At 39.6% G+C, this 19,568-nt stretch overlaps 1 protein-coding gene and 1 long non-coding RNA gene across 2 annotated transcripts in view; both read right to left on the bottom strand.

Annotated features, from left to right (window-relative positions):
• Positions 1 to 1,441: 1,441 nt before the first annotated feature.
• Positions 1,442 to 5,567, bottom strand: LOC121376605. The gene is made up of 2 exons (XR_005958499.1): positions 5,486 to 5,567; positions 1,442 to 2,303 (listed from the first exon to the last, which is right to left on the bottom strand). It is a non-coding gene; the product is annotated as an uncharacterized LOC121376605 (long non-coding RNA).
• A 7,171-nt stretch (positions 5,568 to 12,738) lies between these two features.
• LOC121376589 (ADAMTS-like protein 3) overlaps positions 12,739 to 19,568 on the bottom strand; it is a 49,307-nt gene continuing 42,477 nt past the window's right edge. The window contains exons 9-13 of the mRNA XM_041504488.1: positions 19,457 to 19,568; positions 18,022 to 18,870; positions 17,292 to 17,474; positions 14,130 to 14,277; positions 12,739 to 13,281 (exon numbers count right to left, since the gene is read on the bottom strand). The exon at positions 19,457 to 19,568 is cut by the window's right edge and continues 93 nt beyond it. Coding sequence (XP_041360422.1) covers positions 13,163 to 13,281; positions 14,130 to 14,277; positions 17,292 to 17,474; positions 18,022 to 18,870; positions 19,457 to 19,568 — 1,411 coding nt within the window. The 3' untranslated portion in view covers positions 12,739 to 13,162. The remainder of the gene's footprint in view (positions 13,282 to 14,129; positions 14,278 to 17,291; positions 17,475 to 18,021; positions 18,871 to 19,456) is intronic.

Here is a 19,568-nt window from a genome sequence, read left to right as displayed (position 1 = left end):
TAGTTAATCTCTAGGTGTCTAGGTTACACATTTAATATGCAAATCACTTCACCGTGACACACAACACCCACACGTGTGATAATGAGAGAACGCTTCTAGGAGAAGGTTAATTAATAAAGGAATTACCACTCTATTCCTAACTTGTAATCTTTTTAATTACCGTTACTACTCGTTCAGTATTACGTGTGATAATTGAGAAACGCTGCCAGGAGAACTTAATTAATAAAGGACGTTACAACACTATTCCTAACTGGAATTTAATTTTTAATTAACCCTTAATTTAATCATTCAGTAACCTTGTAACACAGAATTAATACTGGTTTACACTATCACAATAAAGACAAATAACCTACAGTCACCTGTTTGTACCTAGGTTTCTAGGATGACTGGCTAAGCTTTATATTCCCAAATACTCGTATAATGTTAGAACAAAAGTCTACGATTTACTTCGTCAGATGACCGACGACACTGTCTAAAGAATATTGGTATAATACAGTATTAAAATATTTTAAAGTCACATCAATCACATCAAGGTTTTACAACAGAGCAGAAATAAAAATATTTACCAAAGTCCAAACGGACAACGTTTCCCGGGAAGCTTTTCCTTGTTCTGTCCTTATTGCTTCTCCCCATAACTCTAAAACACTAGCTATTTATTATAAATCGAAATATCGCCTGGGGGTAAATCGCGGCACCGAATCTTATCATCTGATATTCCACCTCTACCAGAGTCGGTATATTTCTCTCTGATCGTCAGTCTGGCTGTCACCAATCCGCGACCAATCCCCTGGCCATAAACAGCACTACCGGAGATATTACGTAACTACTAGCCACATGGCCTCCACACCTGCTCTGGGTGTGTATTAGGCGTACCGATCGAGGACTGTCGCGCAGAAGTATTACGTAACAAGTTGCCCCTCCTGGGCTAAGTGCAATGAAACTGCACTCGGCCCTCTAACACAATTAATATCGCCACAGGCGAAAACAAAATTAAGAGCATGTTCCGTCACAAGTAGCAAGGGACCTTTTATATATGCACCATCCCACAGACAGGATAGCACAACCATGGCCTTTGAATTACCAATCGTGGTGCACGGGATGGAACAAGAAATAACCCAATGGGCCCACCGACAGGGATCGACCCCGAACCGACAGCGCAACAAGCGAGCTCTTTACCACTGGGCTACGTCCTGCACTAGATATAGGATATGTATTGAGTAGTTATTAGAGTTTGATTGTAAAATCAATGACTAAAGCAAATGTATGTTCGAGTAATTATTACAATTTCACTAGACGGGATTTAGCAAAGTCGGAAGAACACTCGCTTGTGATGCTTGGGTCGTAGGTTCGAACCCCCGATCTCCCATCCCAACAAGAACTTCACAACTGATATATCAAAGACTGTGCATAATGAACTTTGTTTTTAATTATTTTAAAAAAAAAATGTTTTGTTCTTTAAAGACTACTTGTCAGAATGTAACAAAAGCTTTGACATCCCGTAGCTGATAATTATGTAAACAGTTTGTAAGTTTGTTTTGTTTAACGACAACACTAGAACACATTGATAAGTAAACAGCGTGCTCCACAGGTGTCGTTAAACAAAACAAACCTTTATTAGAATTTGACACAAAACACATAAAATATATGAAAGGTATTGAGGAGTTATTAAAATTTGATAGTAAAACCGATGGAAAGATATATTCAACACCCTAGAAACACTGATTAAACAATGTGCAGGCACAGCGGAAGCAAGTAGACACTGGGAGGAGGGGTGGGGGGGGGGGGGGGAGCTGGCTGAGATCGAGGACGCAAAGCAAAGTTTTAAGGGGCTTCGGGGGTATACTTTCTCGTAAAATTTTAAAAACTAGATGTCCTGAAATGCAATTTCCTGCATTCTACAAATAAAATTCATCTCTGCCTTAAGATTTACTACCAATAAGATTTACCCCCCCCCCCCCCCATCTGCTCCGCCGTGCCTGATGTTTTGGAGTGCACATTCTGTTAAACAGAAAAAAGACTATACTTTTCCCTTCCTGTAACCCTTTGCGAGTGTGACGAAGTTAAGGACCGTCATTGGAGCTATGTCCCCGAAAACCCCAATGATCATTCGTCCCTCATAGGGCGTCTTTTCGTCGTAGTAATTGTCGATCTTCACATCCAGGTACACCCACTCCGTGACAAGGACCTCCTCCGGGGGTTCTTCTGGAAGATCATTGATCTTCAGATCCAGCGACAGAGTTGTCACTAGGACGGATGAGACGAGAAGGAAGTCAAAGAGATTCATCCTTGGATGTTGCGGTGATCTGGAAAGACAAATAGTTGTGTATGTAAAGGTCTATAGGTTGCACACCACCATTAATTACTCCATGCAGTTCAAAACTACCTGTCTTGGACACATCCACCGGGGAATCTAGGGAGAATGTGCCCAAGATAGTCGTGCTTGAAACTTCCAGTGGATGTAAGCACGAGTCAAATGGTTGATTGTTAAATTCAATGCTATTTCTATATCAGAATATATTATTTCGAAAATACAACTACCTCTCAAAACCGGACCCTCTGTAAACCGGAATTCCCTCCAAACCGGAAATTTTTCATGGTCCCTTTTTAAATATCTGTACAGAAGAGAACCTCTCTAAACCGGATACCTCTTAAAACCAGACTTTTTACTTGGTCCCGAGGGTGTCTGGTTTGGAGGAGCTTCACTGTATATGATTTCAAACTTTGAGCAGATGACGTCAAACCAAATAGAAATTATTGTCGAAAACCCTACTTTTGATAAAGACTGGTATGAACTTTAACACTCAAATAGGCTGCAGCGCATACGTGCGGTGCGGTTAATAAATAAATAAAAATAAAATAAAAATCGAAATACATTAGTTTCAATGAGCTTGTCTAGACTGTATGAAGCGATGCGTGCGTCTATAAAACGCATGCGGCCAGCCGCCATGAAATAATCGTATGTGGTTTATATGCCCAAAAACGTAAGCCACAGACGCATCAGATGCAACAGTCAGGCCGCACGTACGCGCCGCATCCAATCTATATAAGCCTTTAGCTCGCCCTTTTGGTAAGATGAAAAACTATTTACATCAGGTTACACACCACCATTATTTACTCCATACAGTACGATACAATTTCTATATCAGAATATATCCTTTGAAAAATACAACTATATCGAGGGGGTCATATGATTAATAATTTTAGGGAGTAGTCTAGATCGACACCTCCCTTGCAAAACAATCAAACACGAATATTTTCCGTTAGCCACCCTCATGCAATTATAATCATCATCAACAACATCATCAACATCAACATCATCATCATCATCATAACCATCATCACCATCTTCAACATCATCGTCAACATCATCAACATCATCGTCGTCATCGTCGTCGTCGTCGTCATCACCATCATTATATATATAACAATACCTTATTCTCCAGAGTGCCTCCTTTTTTCCCTCTTTTCATTTTTTCCTATTTGGATGCCCTTTTTATGTAAGTTGGGATAGGCGCCATTTTCCCATTAGTCCCCATCCCCACCCCAGGCAAAATATTTCCTGTTTTTAAAAAATATTTTATTATATTATTATTTTATTATATAGTATAGTATAGTATAGTATAGTATAGTATAGTATAGTATAGTATAGTATAGTATAGTATAGTATAGTATATATTTAATATTTCGGACTGGTCATTGCTGGATTTAAGAATGCGAATTAATTTGCAATTGTCCAAAATAATGATATGCACGTGTCCTTGTACAAAATAATAAAATTAGAAATATAAATTGTGATTTAAAAATAAAAAATCGAAGTCCCCAAAATAATCATTTGAAGACGTAGATGTAACTGACTTTATATTTCTGGACTGAGGCAAGACTGGGGAGTCGAACCCCATGCTTCAAGCGAATTTTCTTTCCTTCATTGTATTTTCCGGGGGTGAATGACCAATCCTCATAAAAGTTTGCTCGCCTAATTCTAGATCCCCTTGCACAATTGTTTGCATGCGAGCCTGCTGGGTTTTGGACAAGACAAGACAAGACTTTATTTACACTCGGGCCGTTACACAACGGCATAGGAGGAATACATACATAAACATTTTGTTATATACACGTGAAAAGATGGTTGACAGTAAATACATTAATTACAATAGTAAAGATTGTTTTATTTAACGACGCCACTAGAGCACATTGATTTTTAATCTTATCATCGGCTATCGGACGTCAAACATACGGTCATTCTGACACTGTTTTTTTTAGAGGAAACCCGCTGTCGCCACATAGGCTACTCTTTTACGACAGGCAGCAAGGGATCTTTTATTTGCGCTTCCCACAGGCAGGATAGCACAAACCATGGCCTTTGTTGAACCAGTTATGGATCACTGGTCGGTGCAAGTGGTTTACACCCACCCACTGAGCCTTGCGGGGTACTCACTCAGGGTTTGGAGTCGGTATCTGGATTAAAAATCCCATGCCTCGACTGGGATCGAACCCAGTACCTACCAGCCTGTAGACCGATGGCCTAACCACGACGCCACCGAGGCCGGTAAATTACAATAGATTCACAAACACATACACAAACATATACAATTACGCACATCAATATATTATGTAATAATACAGATATTTAATACAGATATACGGGTATCCAAGTACTTATAAACGAATAGATTGTTAAACTTGTATATGGTGCAGTGGATAATGATAATATTTTATTAAATATGTTTGGTTTTGATGGTGTTTGTAGTCAAGGGCGTTTGAATTCATTAGTGATTATATTTATGAAACATGCTAATTTCTTTAGGGTACTAATTCGTTTATTATCCATTAGTTCTCTAAATTTATAAGTACTTGGTCGCATATAATAATATGGGTGTAGCAACTGGACTCTTGAATTATGGAAAAATGACAAATGAAAAGATAATGGAACTCGCATAGTCTAGGTAATGTCATGGTAGTTAGATTAGTATTAAATGTTCTAAGTGTGGAATGAAACCGTCCCAATCCTTCCCCAACCACAAGTAATTGTTTCTAGAACAACGTTAACACAATTATTTTAAGACGAATAAACAGAGTTGTTCTGAAAACCACTTAACATTTATTGTAATTTTCAGAGAAAGGATAATTTATATTTATATTAAATCTACGTATCACTCTCCACAATGTACTGCAATGTATTATTATGCGATGAACATAATGGTGGATTAGGGTTAATGTATATATAATATGTGTATGTATAATTGTATAATAAACAATTGATAATGTATTATTTGTATGTATAATAATATTTATGTTATGAATAATGTATGTGTGCCTATGAACTGTATATGTTTACGGCGAATACATTATTATTATTATGAAAACAACTTAACATTTATTGTCATGTTTAAGGTAAACATTATTTTCATGATATGTATGACAGTTCGTACATCCATTATTACACTAGTAATTAATTATGATCAATGATATGTAGAAAGTTACTTACCGCAGTCCCGGAGTTAAAATAACGTGCCACGCACCCACGTGTTCAAATCAATAACGAGCATTACTAAGACCAAAGACATTTTATTTCCGAGCCAACCGCGTTGAAGAAACCTGTGACCACGTGAATTCGATCGACGTAGCCGTTCACACGCGCTGAATAAATCAAGAAATTGAACGTGTGCGCTAAAGGTAGATTATCACTGCGCGTCTTGTGGAAACCATATGGCCACAGACAATTCGAGGTGTTTATTTTACGATTTATGTTTCTATATAGTGGCTATAGAACTTTTATTAATATCTGTAGGGCCGTGGGTTTGTTTGCATGTTTCAGGAGCGTGCGCATGAATTTTAGCAGGGCATGGACTAGACTGCTGTGACTGAAGTTTATAAGGAGGTCGAGTCATGCTCCCCTGGAAAATATATTGAGAATAAAGGAAATGTGCTTAACCAGGAAGGGGTTTTGACCCCCGAAACACTCCCCTACACACGCGCCTGCCTTTGCTGCCTGGACGCAACATAAAATGAAAAGGACAACCCCTAATGTTCAGCTTTTTCTCCTAGGATATTGTTTTAAACAAACACACCCATTAAACCTGGCTAGAGTACAGCCATTTTATACAAAACACACTAGATTTGCATAGGCTAGAATTACTACAAAAAGTCTTCAATGTTAACAGACTACACGTGTTTACATACTACATGCTCTCCCGTATCAACTTCAGTCTAATAGTTGCTGTCTGCAATAAAATAATCACAATTAAACAACAGACTACGGATACGAATATATTTCCGGTCAGCTAAATGGGAAGATAACGGTGATCTGTTGTCATATTTAGCACAGTTACCCCCCAATCAATAACGCCGAATGTGTAATAGTTCCGTTATATGATACTCTTTTATATGTAACTATAGTATTAATACTTGGGGTTTATGTTTGGGTGTACCTGTGATATTTAGCATAGTTGTATGCATACAAGATTTCGAGCGATTAATACATGTCCTACTTTCTATACGTAACTGTAGTCTTTAATCGACGTAAATGCAAAAGATCGTTACTACAAGTTGTATTGTATTGACGTACCTTTACCAGTAAGAAAATTGATATTTGCCTATGTGGCACGGTCATTATGTCTGAAACGTTGAAAGGTGATCCAAACTTAAACTTCGGGTGTGACTAGAAAATATTCACGAGGTACTAATTTGTAAACGAATAAAGCTCGAAATTTGCTTTTTATAATATAATGTATGCAATTTTATATTAAGTTCATTTAATATTTTACAAATTATAATAAAATGTGTATATTGTTCTGTGCGGGTGTGTATTAAACAGTATACAACATGATATGAGTACTATCATAAACAGTGACATTGTAGACACTGAGAGCGGGACGTAACCCATTGGTAAAGTGGTCTGTCTGGGATCGATTCCCGTCAGTGGGCCCATTGGGCTATTTCTCATTTCAGCCAGTGCACCACGACTGATATATGAAAGATCGTGATATGTGCTATCCTGTCTGTGGGATAGTGCATATAAAAAAAACCTTGCTATTAATGGGATTTATTTTAGCGTGTTTTCTATATATACAAGACTATTCCAGAATCACTATATGTTTGACACCCAGTAGCTACTGATTAATAGAAATAAAATACTGGACCGAAGTGTTTACAAATACAAATACTGGGGGCAACTGTCCCCATCCCCTCCTAATGCTGGAGCAAAAACCCAAATTCGGGCAAAATGTATACAGATATTAGGGCAAAATGTGCTAACCTGCGACCTTTTTACCATGTATTTCCAACATTCTTACTGCAAAATTAGTTGTAATCCATGTTAAAATGCGTAGTGATTTGTTTGCAACCCTATATAGCTCTTTGGTAGTAATGCTGTGAATAATTGTTGTTATTCAGATCCAGACATTTTCGTTTAATTCGGGTCAAAAATAGCCTGCCCCCTACCCCTTCCCACAAAAATAAGACCCCGTACGATTATGTTCCTTGAAACAGCTTGAACATACGCATGCAGGTAGTAATACTGTGTATTTGATGTGTCAATGATTTTCTTCATTAATTAATGTACACCAAAAATCTGCACTGAAGTGAACGTTTGGTCCGCGTATTAGGCTGTCCGCTATGACGCAGGTTGAAGACCTTGATTATTTCTTCAACTTGTATCATGCAAATCTGAACGACAAAACCAGTGGCGGATCCAGAAAATCCATGGGGGGGGGGGGGGGGGCGCAATGCATGTAGCCGAAAGTTACAAACATTACCGAAGAAATTCGTCGGATTCTCCAACGTAAAAAAACCCCCAAAACAATACAAATATAACTGTTGCACAATTTAGCCTCCCCCTTACATCCGTCACTCATTTATTAAAATATTATAGTTGCACAAGGCAGAGTCGAAAGGACGTTAGACAAAGTCGTAATCCATGATCCACTATCGGATGCTCGCCAATAGGAGGACTGCCACTCCCCTTAAAGATCAGTAACAGGATGTTTCAACACTCCTGCACGGCCACTCCGAAGACCACCTTAGAAATCCTAAATTAGCACAGGACAGAGCCCATGCACTCATGAATCACTATAAAAACAGTGATATCAGGTGTTCATATCCTGCCCCACCGGAAACACCCGTCATGAGCACAGTCTACAGCCATCAAGTCGATTTCAAAGGCGGATATGGGGGGGGGGGGGGGGGCAGGGGCCCGGCCCACCCCTAAATTTTCCGATAGTTATAATTTTATTATATATTAATTTTCATTTTTTTTTTACGATCCCCCTCCAAACCTCTCCCCAAAGTTCCCTTGACATTCCACCTCATGTCACTGCCCCCCCCCCCCCCCCAATGGATTTTCTGGATCCGCCACTGGAGTTGGGTATTCCAGTTTTACCGTGTATGTGTAAAACACTAAAAATAATAAAATAAAACGAGTTACACTTTCACACGAAATAGCTTTATTGACATAGATATACACATGGGTACATGCGATATGATTACACATGTACAACTTGATACATTTACAAAAATAATTTAAGTGAAAAATGTTTTGCATATATAATTCGTATGAACGCCTTTTGTAAATCACATGTGGCGAAAGCTTTATCTATGACTATATGAACTAGGCTGATCAATTATATGTCAAACTAAAGCATATCTAGTCAAACTTTCTAAACAGCGCATTTCGTAAAACAATCATCTGTCTACTTATAGCATTTCAGATATGCCTCTGAATTCAAATGCACATGCCTTATGCTTGGCATACACCTACTGATGAACGTCGGGCAAAGGCACAACATTCGCGTCTAATCTCCAGTTTTACCCCCTTTAGACTCTCACATCGGCTGGTGTGTGCGTTCACATTTTCAGACTACTGCCGACTCGACAGTCGAGTCGACGTTAATCGGTGGGTGTGCGCCAAGCATTAGGCTGTATATTAAGGCCATGATAATAAAAGTGATTTTACGAATACCAACTCCCATAATAACATGCTTGATTCGCGCGTCTAGTATTGCCTGCATATCGAGTTTAATGAGAGTTGCTTCCCTTATCGGACCTTTGCGAAAGAAAAGCGACGCCACACGATACGAGTGCATGGTACGAGAAAAGCCGATTGCAGTTAGCAACCGATTAGCAATTGTAAAGTCAACTTGTCACAAACAGCTATTCTGGTGGCTATTCTCGTACGAGGCTCGTTTCGTGTGCCGTCGCCTTAAATGATAATGAGTTGGTCAGTCCTTCCTTGTGATTGTCGTAAGAGATAAAATAGCAGGGGACTGTCAAAGGAAGAAAATACACATGGCACATATAAATTATGTTTGCTAAGATACTGCAGCAAATGCGTCTAAAAAGCACTGATACAAGACGTTTGCTACTTCAATTAAAGAGTTTTAAACACTGATAAAGTTTGCTAAATGGTAAAGTACATAGATATTTCTCACTCTCCATCAACATATACACGCACGAACGCACACACGCACGCAGCAGATAAATGACACATTAATAAAACCTCAGTAAAGTACAGTAGGAACTGTTCAAGAAAACACCTCTATTTAACATCCACCGGTCATTAAAGACCAGCCTATGTGATTTTTTTTTTAAAGGTACATGTACCTCGCCCTCAAATAATTTTTTTTCTTTAAAAACTCACGATAATACACCAAAACAATATAAAAATTAAAAAGTGGGTAATACATGCCGTAACGTAGGCCTACTCGACGATTATAAAGCTGCCATTTGCAAATTCAATACCATATACATGTATCTGTATATTGTTATTAAGACTGAAACCAAAAGATAAGATAGAGGTCGTAAGAGTGTACAGCCATGTCTCAATGTCGGATGTTTTGTCTATAGAAGAGAGCTGATCTTGACCTTCATATAATTATGGTTTCAACGCCATCTGAAGGAGGACTGCCACTTTTACAGCGTACACCAGTACTAGCGCCAAAATGCTTTCTACAGTTTCCGTAGACAACCGGACGTTTGGACGCGAACACAAATGTGCATAAATTAATATTTTAAGCAAGGAATTGTAAGTATTTTTACAGAAATATTGAACAAATGATTTTTGAGGGAGATGTACCTTTAAATCTTCCTGTATTTTTAATATACTGCACAACAAAAGAAACACGAATATCCGTGGTATGTGTTTTCCTGACTGTGCGAAAGTGCATATAAAAGAGCCCTTGCTGTATTAGGACAAATGTAGCGGGTTTTCTCTGATTAAATCCTAAATCTCAGAATTACCAAATGTTTGACATCCAGCAGCCGATGATTAATTAATCGATGTGTTCCAATGGTGTCCTTAAACAAAACAAAGTTTAAACACCAATATTAAATTTAAAGTTTGTTTTTGTTTAACCAGACCACTAGAGCACATTGATTTGTTAATCATCAGCTACTGGATGTCAAACATTTAGCAATTCAGACCTAAAGTCTTAGAGAGGAAACCTGCCACATTTTCCCATTAGTAGCAATTTTTTTTTTTTAAATGCACCAACCCACAGTCAGGATAGCACATACCACTACCTTCAATATTATACCAGTCGTGGTGCACTGGCTGGAACGAGAATGAGCAAAATGGGCCCACCGACAAGGATCGATCCTAGACCGACCGCGCATCAGGCGAGCACTTTACCTGTGGACTACGTCCCAACCCCCACAAATATTAATTTAGTTTTAACATTTAAATTATTCCGTTTGAATCTCATTTACTTTTGTGTCTAATTATTAATTTTAATATATTAATTTTATCACAATAGTTTTTAAAACATATTTGCGTTTCTTTTTTTGTTCAGTATACATGTGCTTCTTTTGATCATTGCTAATTAACACAAGTTTCACTGTATATATATATATATATATATATATACTAATGAACGCTATGAACACAAACATACATATTTGCTTTCCTATGCCAAACGATATTTACTAATTAAAAACTCTTTTATCAGACCCGTAGGAACGGTATCTGCAGTGTTGGGGAGAGGGGGCACAAGCAAACTGTTTTATCTTTAGACTACTTCAAAAGCAATTTCCTAGCATCCGAAGAACAAATATATTTTGGATAAATTGCGATATTCTGGATAACAATTTTCAACTGTTTAAAACGTAATTTTAGTTTTTATATACATGTATATATCTGGACAAAAAGAAAGAAAGAAAAGAGTACATTTTGTGGTCAACGAATGGGGGGTGAGACGTAAACACTTTGCACCACCCTTCCGTTCCTACGGGTCTGGCTTTATAAATTGACATGGTAAAAGGAAACAGAAATAATGATCTCCTTGTCACCATTAAATATGTATAGTATACATGTATGACCCGTATTTCAAACTGTTTAATACTCTATTTGTTACTTACCTAGCGAACATAGTTTGACCTTGGACAAGTACAAAATTATACACTCTCATACAATTGCATTATAGTTTATGAGCAGACAATAATAAAATACAAATTTAAATAAAATATACATCAGCAATTTTAAATTTCCAGTGAATAATATTTTCACTCGAATTGTCACACATTGTTGACAAATGGACTAGAGCAAGAAACGTTATCAGCCATTATTGCCGACGTAACAGTAAGACAGATTTATTCAAAGTGTTTGTGTGGTTATGTTTGTATGTGTGTATGTATGTCTGTGGGGTTTTTTTGTGCGAGTTTTTCTTTTTGTGTTTCTGTTTGTGTGTGGATTTGGATGTGCGTAAATTTGTGTGTCTGTGCGTATATGTGTATTGTGTGTGTGTGTGTGTGTGTGTGTATTGTTTGTATGTGTATGTGTCTGTATGTGTGTGTGTGTGGTATATATATATATGTGTGTGTGTGTGTGTGTGTGTGTGTGTGTGTGTGTGTGTGTGTGTGTGTGTGTGTGAATGCCGTGATAGAACTAAAAGTTGTGTAAACGCAGTGTAGTGCATCATGACTATTGGCGTGTTTGAGATCGAGTGCGTCAGCGAACAACTTGACTGGTTTCCATCCTGAGGAGTGTCCAGGACGGCGAGCGATCGCTTTTACTCTCGCTGCTAGACTGGTTTTTGCACCGAACAGTTGATGCATGTGATGTGCTAGAAGACGATGGTACCAGTCAAATAGTCCGCAAACGTACAGCCTCGTGCTCATAAAAGGTTATAAACGTCAATACTCAAATCTCTAGTGACGTCACACACATATCCTACAATCTGAATGGCGTTACCATGACGTTAAAGATTGTTAGAGTCTTGACTCTAAACTTTTTATAAAGGCTCCTATAGACTGGATGCACCGTAAAAAGTAAATACATCGAAATACATTAGTTTCAATGAGAACGTTTAGACTGGATGCGTGCGACGTGTGCGTCTGCAGAACGAATGCGGCCGACCAAAAGAAAATAATTGTATATGGTGTATATGCCCAAAACTCAAGCCACAGATGCATCAGTTCTACGCATCAATCGAACCGGACCGGCCTCGGTGGCGTCGTGGTTAGGCCATCGGTCTACAGGCTGGAAGGTACTGGGTTCGGATCCCAGTCGAGGCATGGGATTTTTAATCCAGATACCGACTCCAAACCCTGAGTGAGTGCTCCGCAAGGCTCAATGGGTAGGTGTAAACCACTTGCACAGACCAGTGATCCATAATTGGTTCAACAAAGGCCATGGTTTGTGCTATCCTGCCTGTGGGAAGTGCAAATAAGAGATCCCTTGCTGCTAATCGGAAAGAGTAGCCCATGTAGTGGCGACAGCGGGTTTCCTCTCAAACTTTGTGTGGTCCTTAACCATATGTCTGACGCCATATAACCGTAAATAAAATGTGTTGAGTGCGTCGTTAAATAAAACATTTCTTTCTTTCTTTCAATCGGGCCGCACGCACGCGCCGCATCCAGTCTGTATGAGCCTTTTTAAGCACGGAGACTAAACACGCCACATCCTATGACACTAAATATAACATTAGGTGCAACAAACAGTGCTCGGCCTCTTGAACACGCCTTAGATTAAGGCGACGCCACACGATACGAGTGCCTAGTACGAGAATAGCCGATCGATTGAATAACAATCAATAAAATCGTAACGTTGTCTTGTTATAATCAGCAATCCTCGTACGAGAGACTCATATCGTATGACGGCGCCTTTAGAATTGTAACATGAATTCCCCAGAGGAGCGGAGAGAAGAGAAGAAGAGAAGAGAATAGAAGAGAATCAAGATCTCAGTGAAGCTAGTCTTTTGCACGTGGAGCAGCAGCGCCTCCTGAACTCGCGCAGACGACACATCTTTAACATCCCCACAATGCTGCAGTAACGTGATTGGTCCACACAATCTAAAACAACAACAATAACAATAGTATGGTGGGAAAAAAAATCGTGTTTCTTTCTTCTGTTGCTCAGTATAGCACATTATCATATCATTATATAATTCTACAATATCTTATTATCTCTTGTATGTTCCTCATATGCCGTTGTGTAACGACCTGAGCGTAATAAAGTTCTGTTCTGTTCTGTGGTGGTGGTGATGATGATGATGATGATGATGATGATGATGATGATGATGATGATGATGCAATACTTGATGAAATTTTGTATTTGTTGTATAAAAATGCATTTCGTTACTGAATAACTGAATGGATGAATGGATGAATGAATGAATCAATCAATCAATGAATCAATGAATTAATCAATCAATCAATCAATGTTTAACAAAACGAAAAATACATCGGCTATAGGGTGTCTAATTGGAAGTAAAATAGTATATAAAGTATTATATAAAATTAAACTATAAAATAGATATACATGTACTTACAAAAACCCTAATTACTTAATAAGGATAGTATATTACGTTATACTAATATATTAAAACATTTTTACTTATGGCCACTAAGGTAGCCAGTTGGTCCATGAGAGCATGCTCCCTAATCACTCCTCCCCCCACCTCCATTTATATTTGCCAGTCAACTCATAACACGAATCAAAGACAGTGTGGGTACCTTTATGTGGGTAACTCCCCAGTATAATTGATTAAAATTCCAGCTACCCTAATGCTTGCTACAATCTATTAATTTGTGTTGACATAATTTTCAGTTCACTTACGATCTCCACAATAGAATTCCAGCCACCCTAATGCCTGTTACAATGCATTGATTTATGATAACCTAAGTTAAAGTCTACTTACGATCTCCACAATAATGCGGTTGACAAGCCTTCTTGAGGGAAGGACGAGCTTTCGTCTTGCACGTTGACCAGGCGGGCAGTCTGGTCTTCTTCCAGATACAGGTTAAAATCCTTGTCTTGAAACCCGTTTTGGCGCACAGTGGTCGGCACTGCAACATAAAACACAACAGATACCTGTATACAAAAACCAACAAAACAAAACAAAAAACAATACAAAACATGTTCACATAAACAGATTCGGACTGCCAGCAGCTAGCAGCTAGCCAACCAGTCAACAGGTAAGTACAATTCAAATAATAATCATTCTAAATTATAATCTTTGCAAAATGATAAAGCGACAGACCCTAGTTTTCAAACACTGCGACGTATTTTAACCGCTTTTAACCGTTTTTCTCTTATAATTTCTTGTTCAGAATAATATCTATTTCCGTAAATCCGAAGTGTTTATGGTCATCCTGATGTTTGTACTGCTACGAAATACATTTTTCATAATTCCGCATGTACCTCAGAGAAGTAACGGTTATGTTGACAAGCGCTAGAATGTTTGGTGGGTAATTTCCGGTTTGAACATCACATACTTTTTTTTCTCACTTTATTGTAACTTTATCCAGATGTGTTACAGGTTTGTTGATTAACCAAACTTAGTGTTCATTTACACGGGTTAAAACCAGAGTCTGCAGCTTTAACAGTTGTATATGTTATATATATTATTAAATTATAAATCGTGTATATCTAATTAGACCCTAATTCAGTTAATTTATACAAATAGTATGTTAAGTCATACTTACAGATTAAAATATAATTGTTACAACCAGGGCCGTAGCTAGCGGTGGGGGGAGGGGGGGGGGGGGCCAGAAAAAAATCCGGAAGCCATTATAGAAACTTAAAGAAAATTCTCTTCTTAACTGATTCCAGTCTGGAGCTCCACGCGGTAAGACGTGTTTGTTTCGCTGGTGCACACTGCACGTGCTTTCGTGCTCGACTCGGGAATCCTTCATTTCGTTGTTTTTGTCAGCGAAATGAAGTTTTCTACTGGGATGTATGCGGCCATTGGAAGTGATTGAACGCTGGAACGCTTCTCGTTTCGACAGTCTGCACCACCAGGTTGGATTCTTTTTCAGCGAGATTCCTCTCCTCCACGTCATTTCTCCGTCTGACTATGTTGACTTGTTTTTTCGTGACTCGTATGACGGCCATTCTGCAGAACGCCACGGTTGTTCGCGTGTAGTCTCTACATGTCCGAGACTGTCCTAGCAGCACTGGAAGATTGACCGCCCCACTCTAAGAAGAAATAGGAAGAGGGGGCGGCCCCTACTACTCTTTTCTAAGACTTTACTTTGCTTTATAGTGATACCATCTCGTATCCTCCGGAGTCGGGCATGTCCGCACCACTATACCAACCCATGACGACTGGACTATACCCTAGTCTGATACTATCTCTCGTTCAGACGGATCCGGCTTCTCAAGATCTGTATTTCAGCACAGCACTACACCTTCAACGTCTATCGACTGTCAATCTAGGGGTTTTCTTGACGGGATGCAACCCATCTCGTCCCTATAAGCTGTGCACCCAAACGGCCTTAACGAGGCCACTCACGTGGACATATCGATCGGACTTTAAACTTTTAGATCTGCGTTCAAAAGTTTATGTCGAAATTACTCTCTTTTTTATTATTATTAAATAGTCCGATCCTCTCTTCTTTCTCTTATTTAATTTTGGACTGTCCTTCTAAAATGCTCCAAATTATATAAATATTCGGCCGAGCAGTCAATTCTTTTTCTTTTTGGCATGTAATTTTTTTTTTTTTTTTTTTTTTTTTTTTTTTAATAAATTTATTCTATTAACTTTTTTACTAAGTGCTATTTTAAAAATTCTGCCCATTTTCAACTCTACACCCCCCCCCCCCTCCTCCATCCCGAGTCAGGTCGCCGATCTTATCGGAGGTCGGACTCGGGATGTGCGTGTTCGAAACCCAAGTGGTATATGGGTACGTTAAACAAGTTATCATCATCATCTTCTTAACTGTTTAAGGAGTTTTAGACTATTAACTACTCAGTTGCCCCCTCCCCACTCCCCCCCAACAAAACATCCTAGCTACGGCCCTGACAACACATTAATTTTGGATCATAACAGTATTTCCCAATGTTGTACAATATATATAAATGTTGGAAGATGCCAGTAACTTGGAAGGCGACAGTAATATATGGTGGGGGAGCAATATACTCATTTCAGAGTTGGAGGGGGGGGGGGAGGGGTGTTACTGTCATCAAACTTCACTCTAGTATCGACGCCTATGCGTATTCGCTGGTGATGTCGGTTCGGGTTCGGATAAATTATTTACATGCTTATATGCCACAAGAGCTTCAAGCATGTCGAGTCCTGGATAGCCAGGGGTCTGCTCCGGGCCAGAATGGTGATGTCGGTGATTGTTCCCAAGGGAACAATGGGTGAATTTGGAGTGGATATTATATATGCACACTGCCACACAGGATCAAATAATTCAATTTGTTAGACAGACATTTTGTCAGACAATTTGTTAGATATGTGTTTAAATATACCGTAAATCTTTGAATAAAGGCCCGTCTTGAATATAAGTCTGTTACATTAGTTTCGAACCAAGTGTCTGCTAGCACGTTTTCTTAACTACGGTTAAATGGGCTTCCATTCTTGTGGGAGTACTGGTTGGCCGAATGGTTATCTTCGCGGACTGTGAAATGCCATGCGAATCGGAGGAGTAGGTTCGTAACCTGCCAAGTGACACTTTCAGTAACGGATTGACGGTAAATCCGGGGATATCGGTTTATATAGTTATATATGCAAAACTAGTGGGGTGAGTATTGTGTTTGTGTCTCAGACTAGGCGTTATGATTCATAATCCAGAGGCGGATCTACTATCTAGAGCTGGGGGCTTTTTGCTTTTTCTTTTTAAAAATAAATTTCATTGGGTTGCCCTTTTCATGAATTGGTCCATGAGCCCATTTTCCCTTAGTCCCACCCAACCCGACCCCCCCCCCCCCCACACACACCCAAATTTGTTCTTTTACTAGATCAGCTGGGCGACTGCTAAATGTCAACCCTGACTTTGTATTTCTAAATTTAAAAGAGTTTGCGTCTCAAAGCATATCGAAACGGATTTACGGTAATACAGAACTATTTTCTTACTTTCGTCCACTTGGTGGTCCTCCACATCGACATGCAGTCGTGGTTGTCACACTCCTGTTTGTGAGGCGGTCGCTCTGCCTGATTACACACCTCCAGCCTGGCGATCGAGCCGTTCGTGTAGACACAGTCTAGAGGGCGCTTCTGTTGACCCAACCCATCACGAACACAGTGGGTCCTGGAACACTGGACAAACAGCGGAAACTAATTATATAATTCATTAATCATAAATATTATTAAATTCTAAGTTTAAAAAACATGACGCTACAATAGCATAAAAGAAGTATGTGTCGTCCTGTAAAGTGGCAGTCCTCTTATAAAGCACCGGACCGTGGTTCTTGAGAGCTGTCATGCGACGGTCTTGTCAAAACTTCCTTTGGACTCTGATTTGAGCAAATACGATATTGAAAATTAATGGTTTTGTCATTCACTTTTAAAACCCCTTTGCATACACGTTTACAAATTGCCATTCCGACCCCCACCCCTCCCCCATGTACATGCTCTACGTGTATCAGTGGCGTGTTCAGAATATTGAGCGTTCGCGAACAATTTGTCTGGTATCGTCGTCTTCTATCATTCACATTAATCTGACGTTAGGCACAAAAACCAGTCTATCAAGCGACCGCGATTGCTAGAGTTCTTGAACATGCCTGTCTCTGTCTTACAGCAGTTGTTTATGTTTTACGTATATTGTTTTATGGAGGCTGTTATAATATTTAAATCTCCAACTTACCTTATTCCATTCTCCAATTTTCCAGATGGGACAATCAAAACTTATAGAACATTTTTCAATGAACTGAGGTTTTGCAAGACCCATCTTTATACATTCTCTGTCTCCTAGAATCTTGACGTATTTTTCCGTCACTTTTGCGCATGTCACATTACGCCTCCTGTTTCCGGAACCACACGTGACTGAACATGGCGACCAAGCGCCGGTTGTGAAAATATATTTCTTTGATATGTTATACTGTGGATCGCTCACGACACCCCTTTCAGTTAACAAGCTACCATTGGAGTCTTGCGGGGGAACTCCAATGAATATATTATTTTTATTGATAATATAGTTTTTCATCTCTTTCGCTTTTCTCCTAGCTTCGAGTTTTGTGTGAAAGTTTATTGTGACGTCAACGCTCTCGGAACCTGCCATGCACGTGTAGGTCCCGGCGTCCGTGCTTGGATTTGCCTTCCGGATTTTCAGGTTGCCACTGAATGTTGTTCTGACCCTCCCAGCCATTGGAATCAGTTTGTAGCCTTTACTCCAGAATATTAGCTTCCTGTGGAAGTTCTTAACCAGGCACCTTATGGTCAAGGACTGTCCTGGAAGTAAAACTAATCGTCCCCCTACATTAAGTTTGACTTTCTTCGACCTTTTCAACTGGATGAACGTGTAGTTCTCGGCCTTGATGAACGGGGCCGCTTGCGGTGTTGCAAAGCAGTCGTTGAGGTGGTGACACCGGCGTGACGTCATAGGTTTCGGACCGAGACATTCGGTGTCGGACACGGTGACCTGGTGACCTCTGACCGGAGATTTGACACAGTACGCCCGCCTGGTCTGTACCCCTGGTCCACACGTTCCAGAACACTGAAACAAATAAAGAACATTATTTGCAAATGTAAGCAGGTCAAAACTGTCTACAAAGACCACCCATGGGATCTATAACTATATGGCAGTTTAGGTGGGCTTTATATTTAGTTTATTCTAATCAAGAGGAGGGTACTGGGCCTTCACACCCTCTACCCGGAACTGTAAGGTACCATCGAAATCCTTATTATAATGCACATTAGTATACCTTGCTATATCGTAGGTAACCTTTTTTGGACGACGTACTCCATCTTTAGAAACATCTTGCATCAGGTCCTGATTAGCCACCCCCCCCCCCCCCCCCCACACACACACACCTCCAGGCTCGTATAAAGGGACTTTTTTAATGACTGTTTTTTAAATTCATCATCCATAAATATACAACACTAAATTGCCATAAAAAGGCATAGATCTCTTAAGCATCTATATTTTGAAATGTTCTGGGAGCCATGTTCCTGAAGTCTACACTAGAGATCTAGCTCTATTTGGCAGCTCGGCTCATTTGCCTTCGACAATTTTGTGATCCCCTCCCCCCTTTAACCAAATCCTGGATCCACCCCTGTAGCCACGCTTATGAAGTTTGTACCTCAGACCAGCTCCGAGTCATCCACTTGGCAGGGCAGAACTGGGTGTTGCAGCTTCGCTCAGAGATTGGGATCGGGTCTGGGCATCTGTAGTCGTCCAGGATCTCTGTCGTT

This window comes from Gigantopelta aegis, chromosome 2 (genome assembly GCF_016097555.1).
Source record: "Gigantopelta aegis isolate Gae_Host chromosome 2, Gae_host_genome, whole genome shotgun sequence".
Lineage (NCBI taxonomy): Eukaryota > Metazoa > Mollusca > Gastropoda > Neomphalida > Peltospiridae > Gigantopelta > Gigantopelta aegis.
Note: the sequence above shows the minus strand (reverse complement) of the source record. Positions and strands in the feature narration are given on the sequence as shown.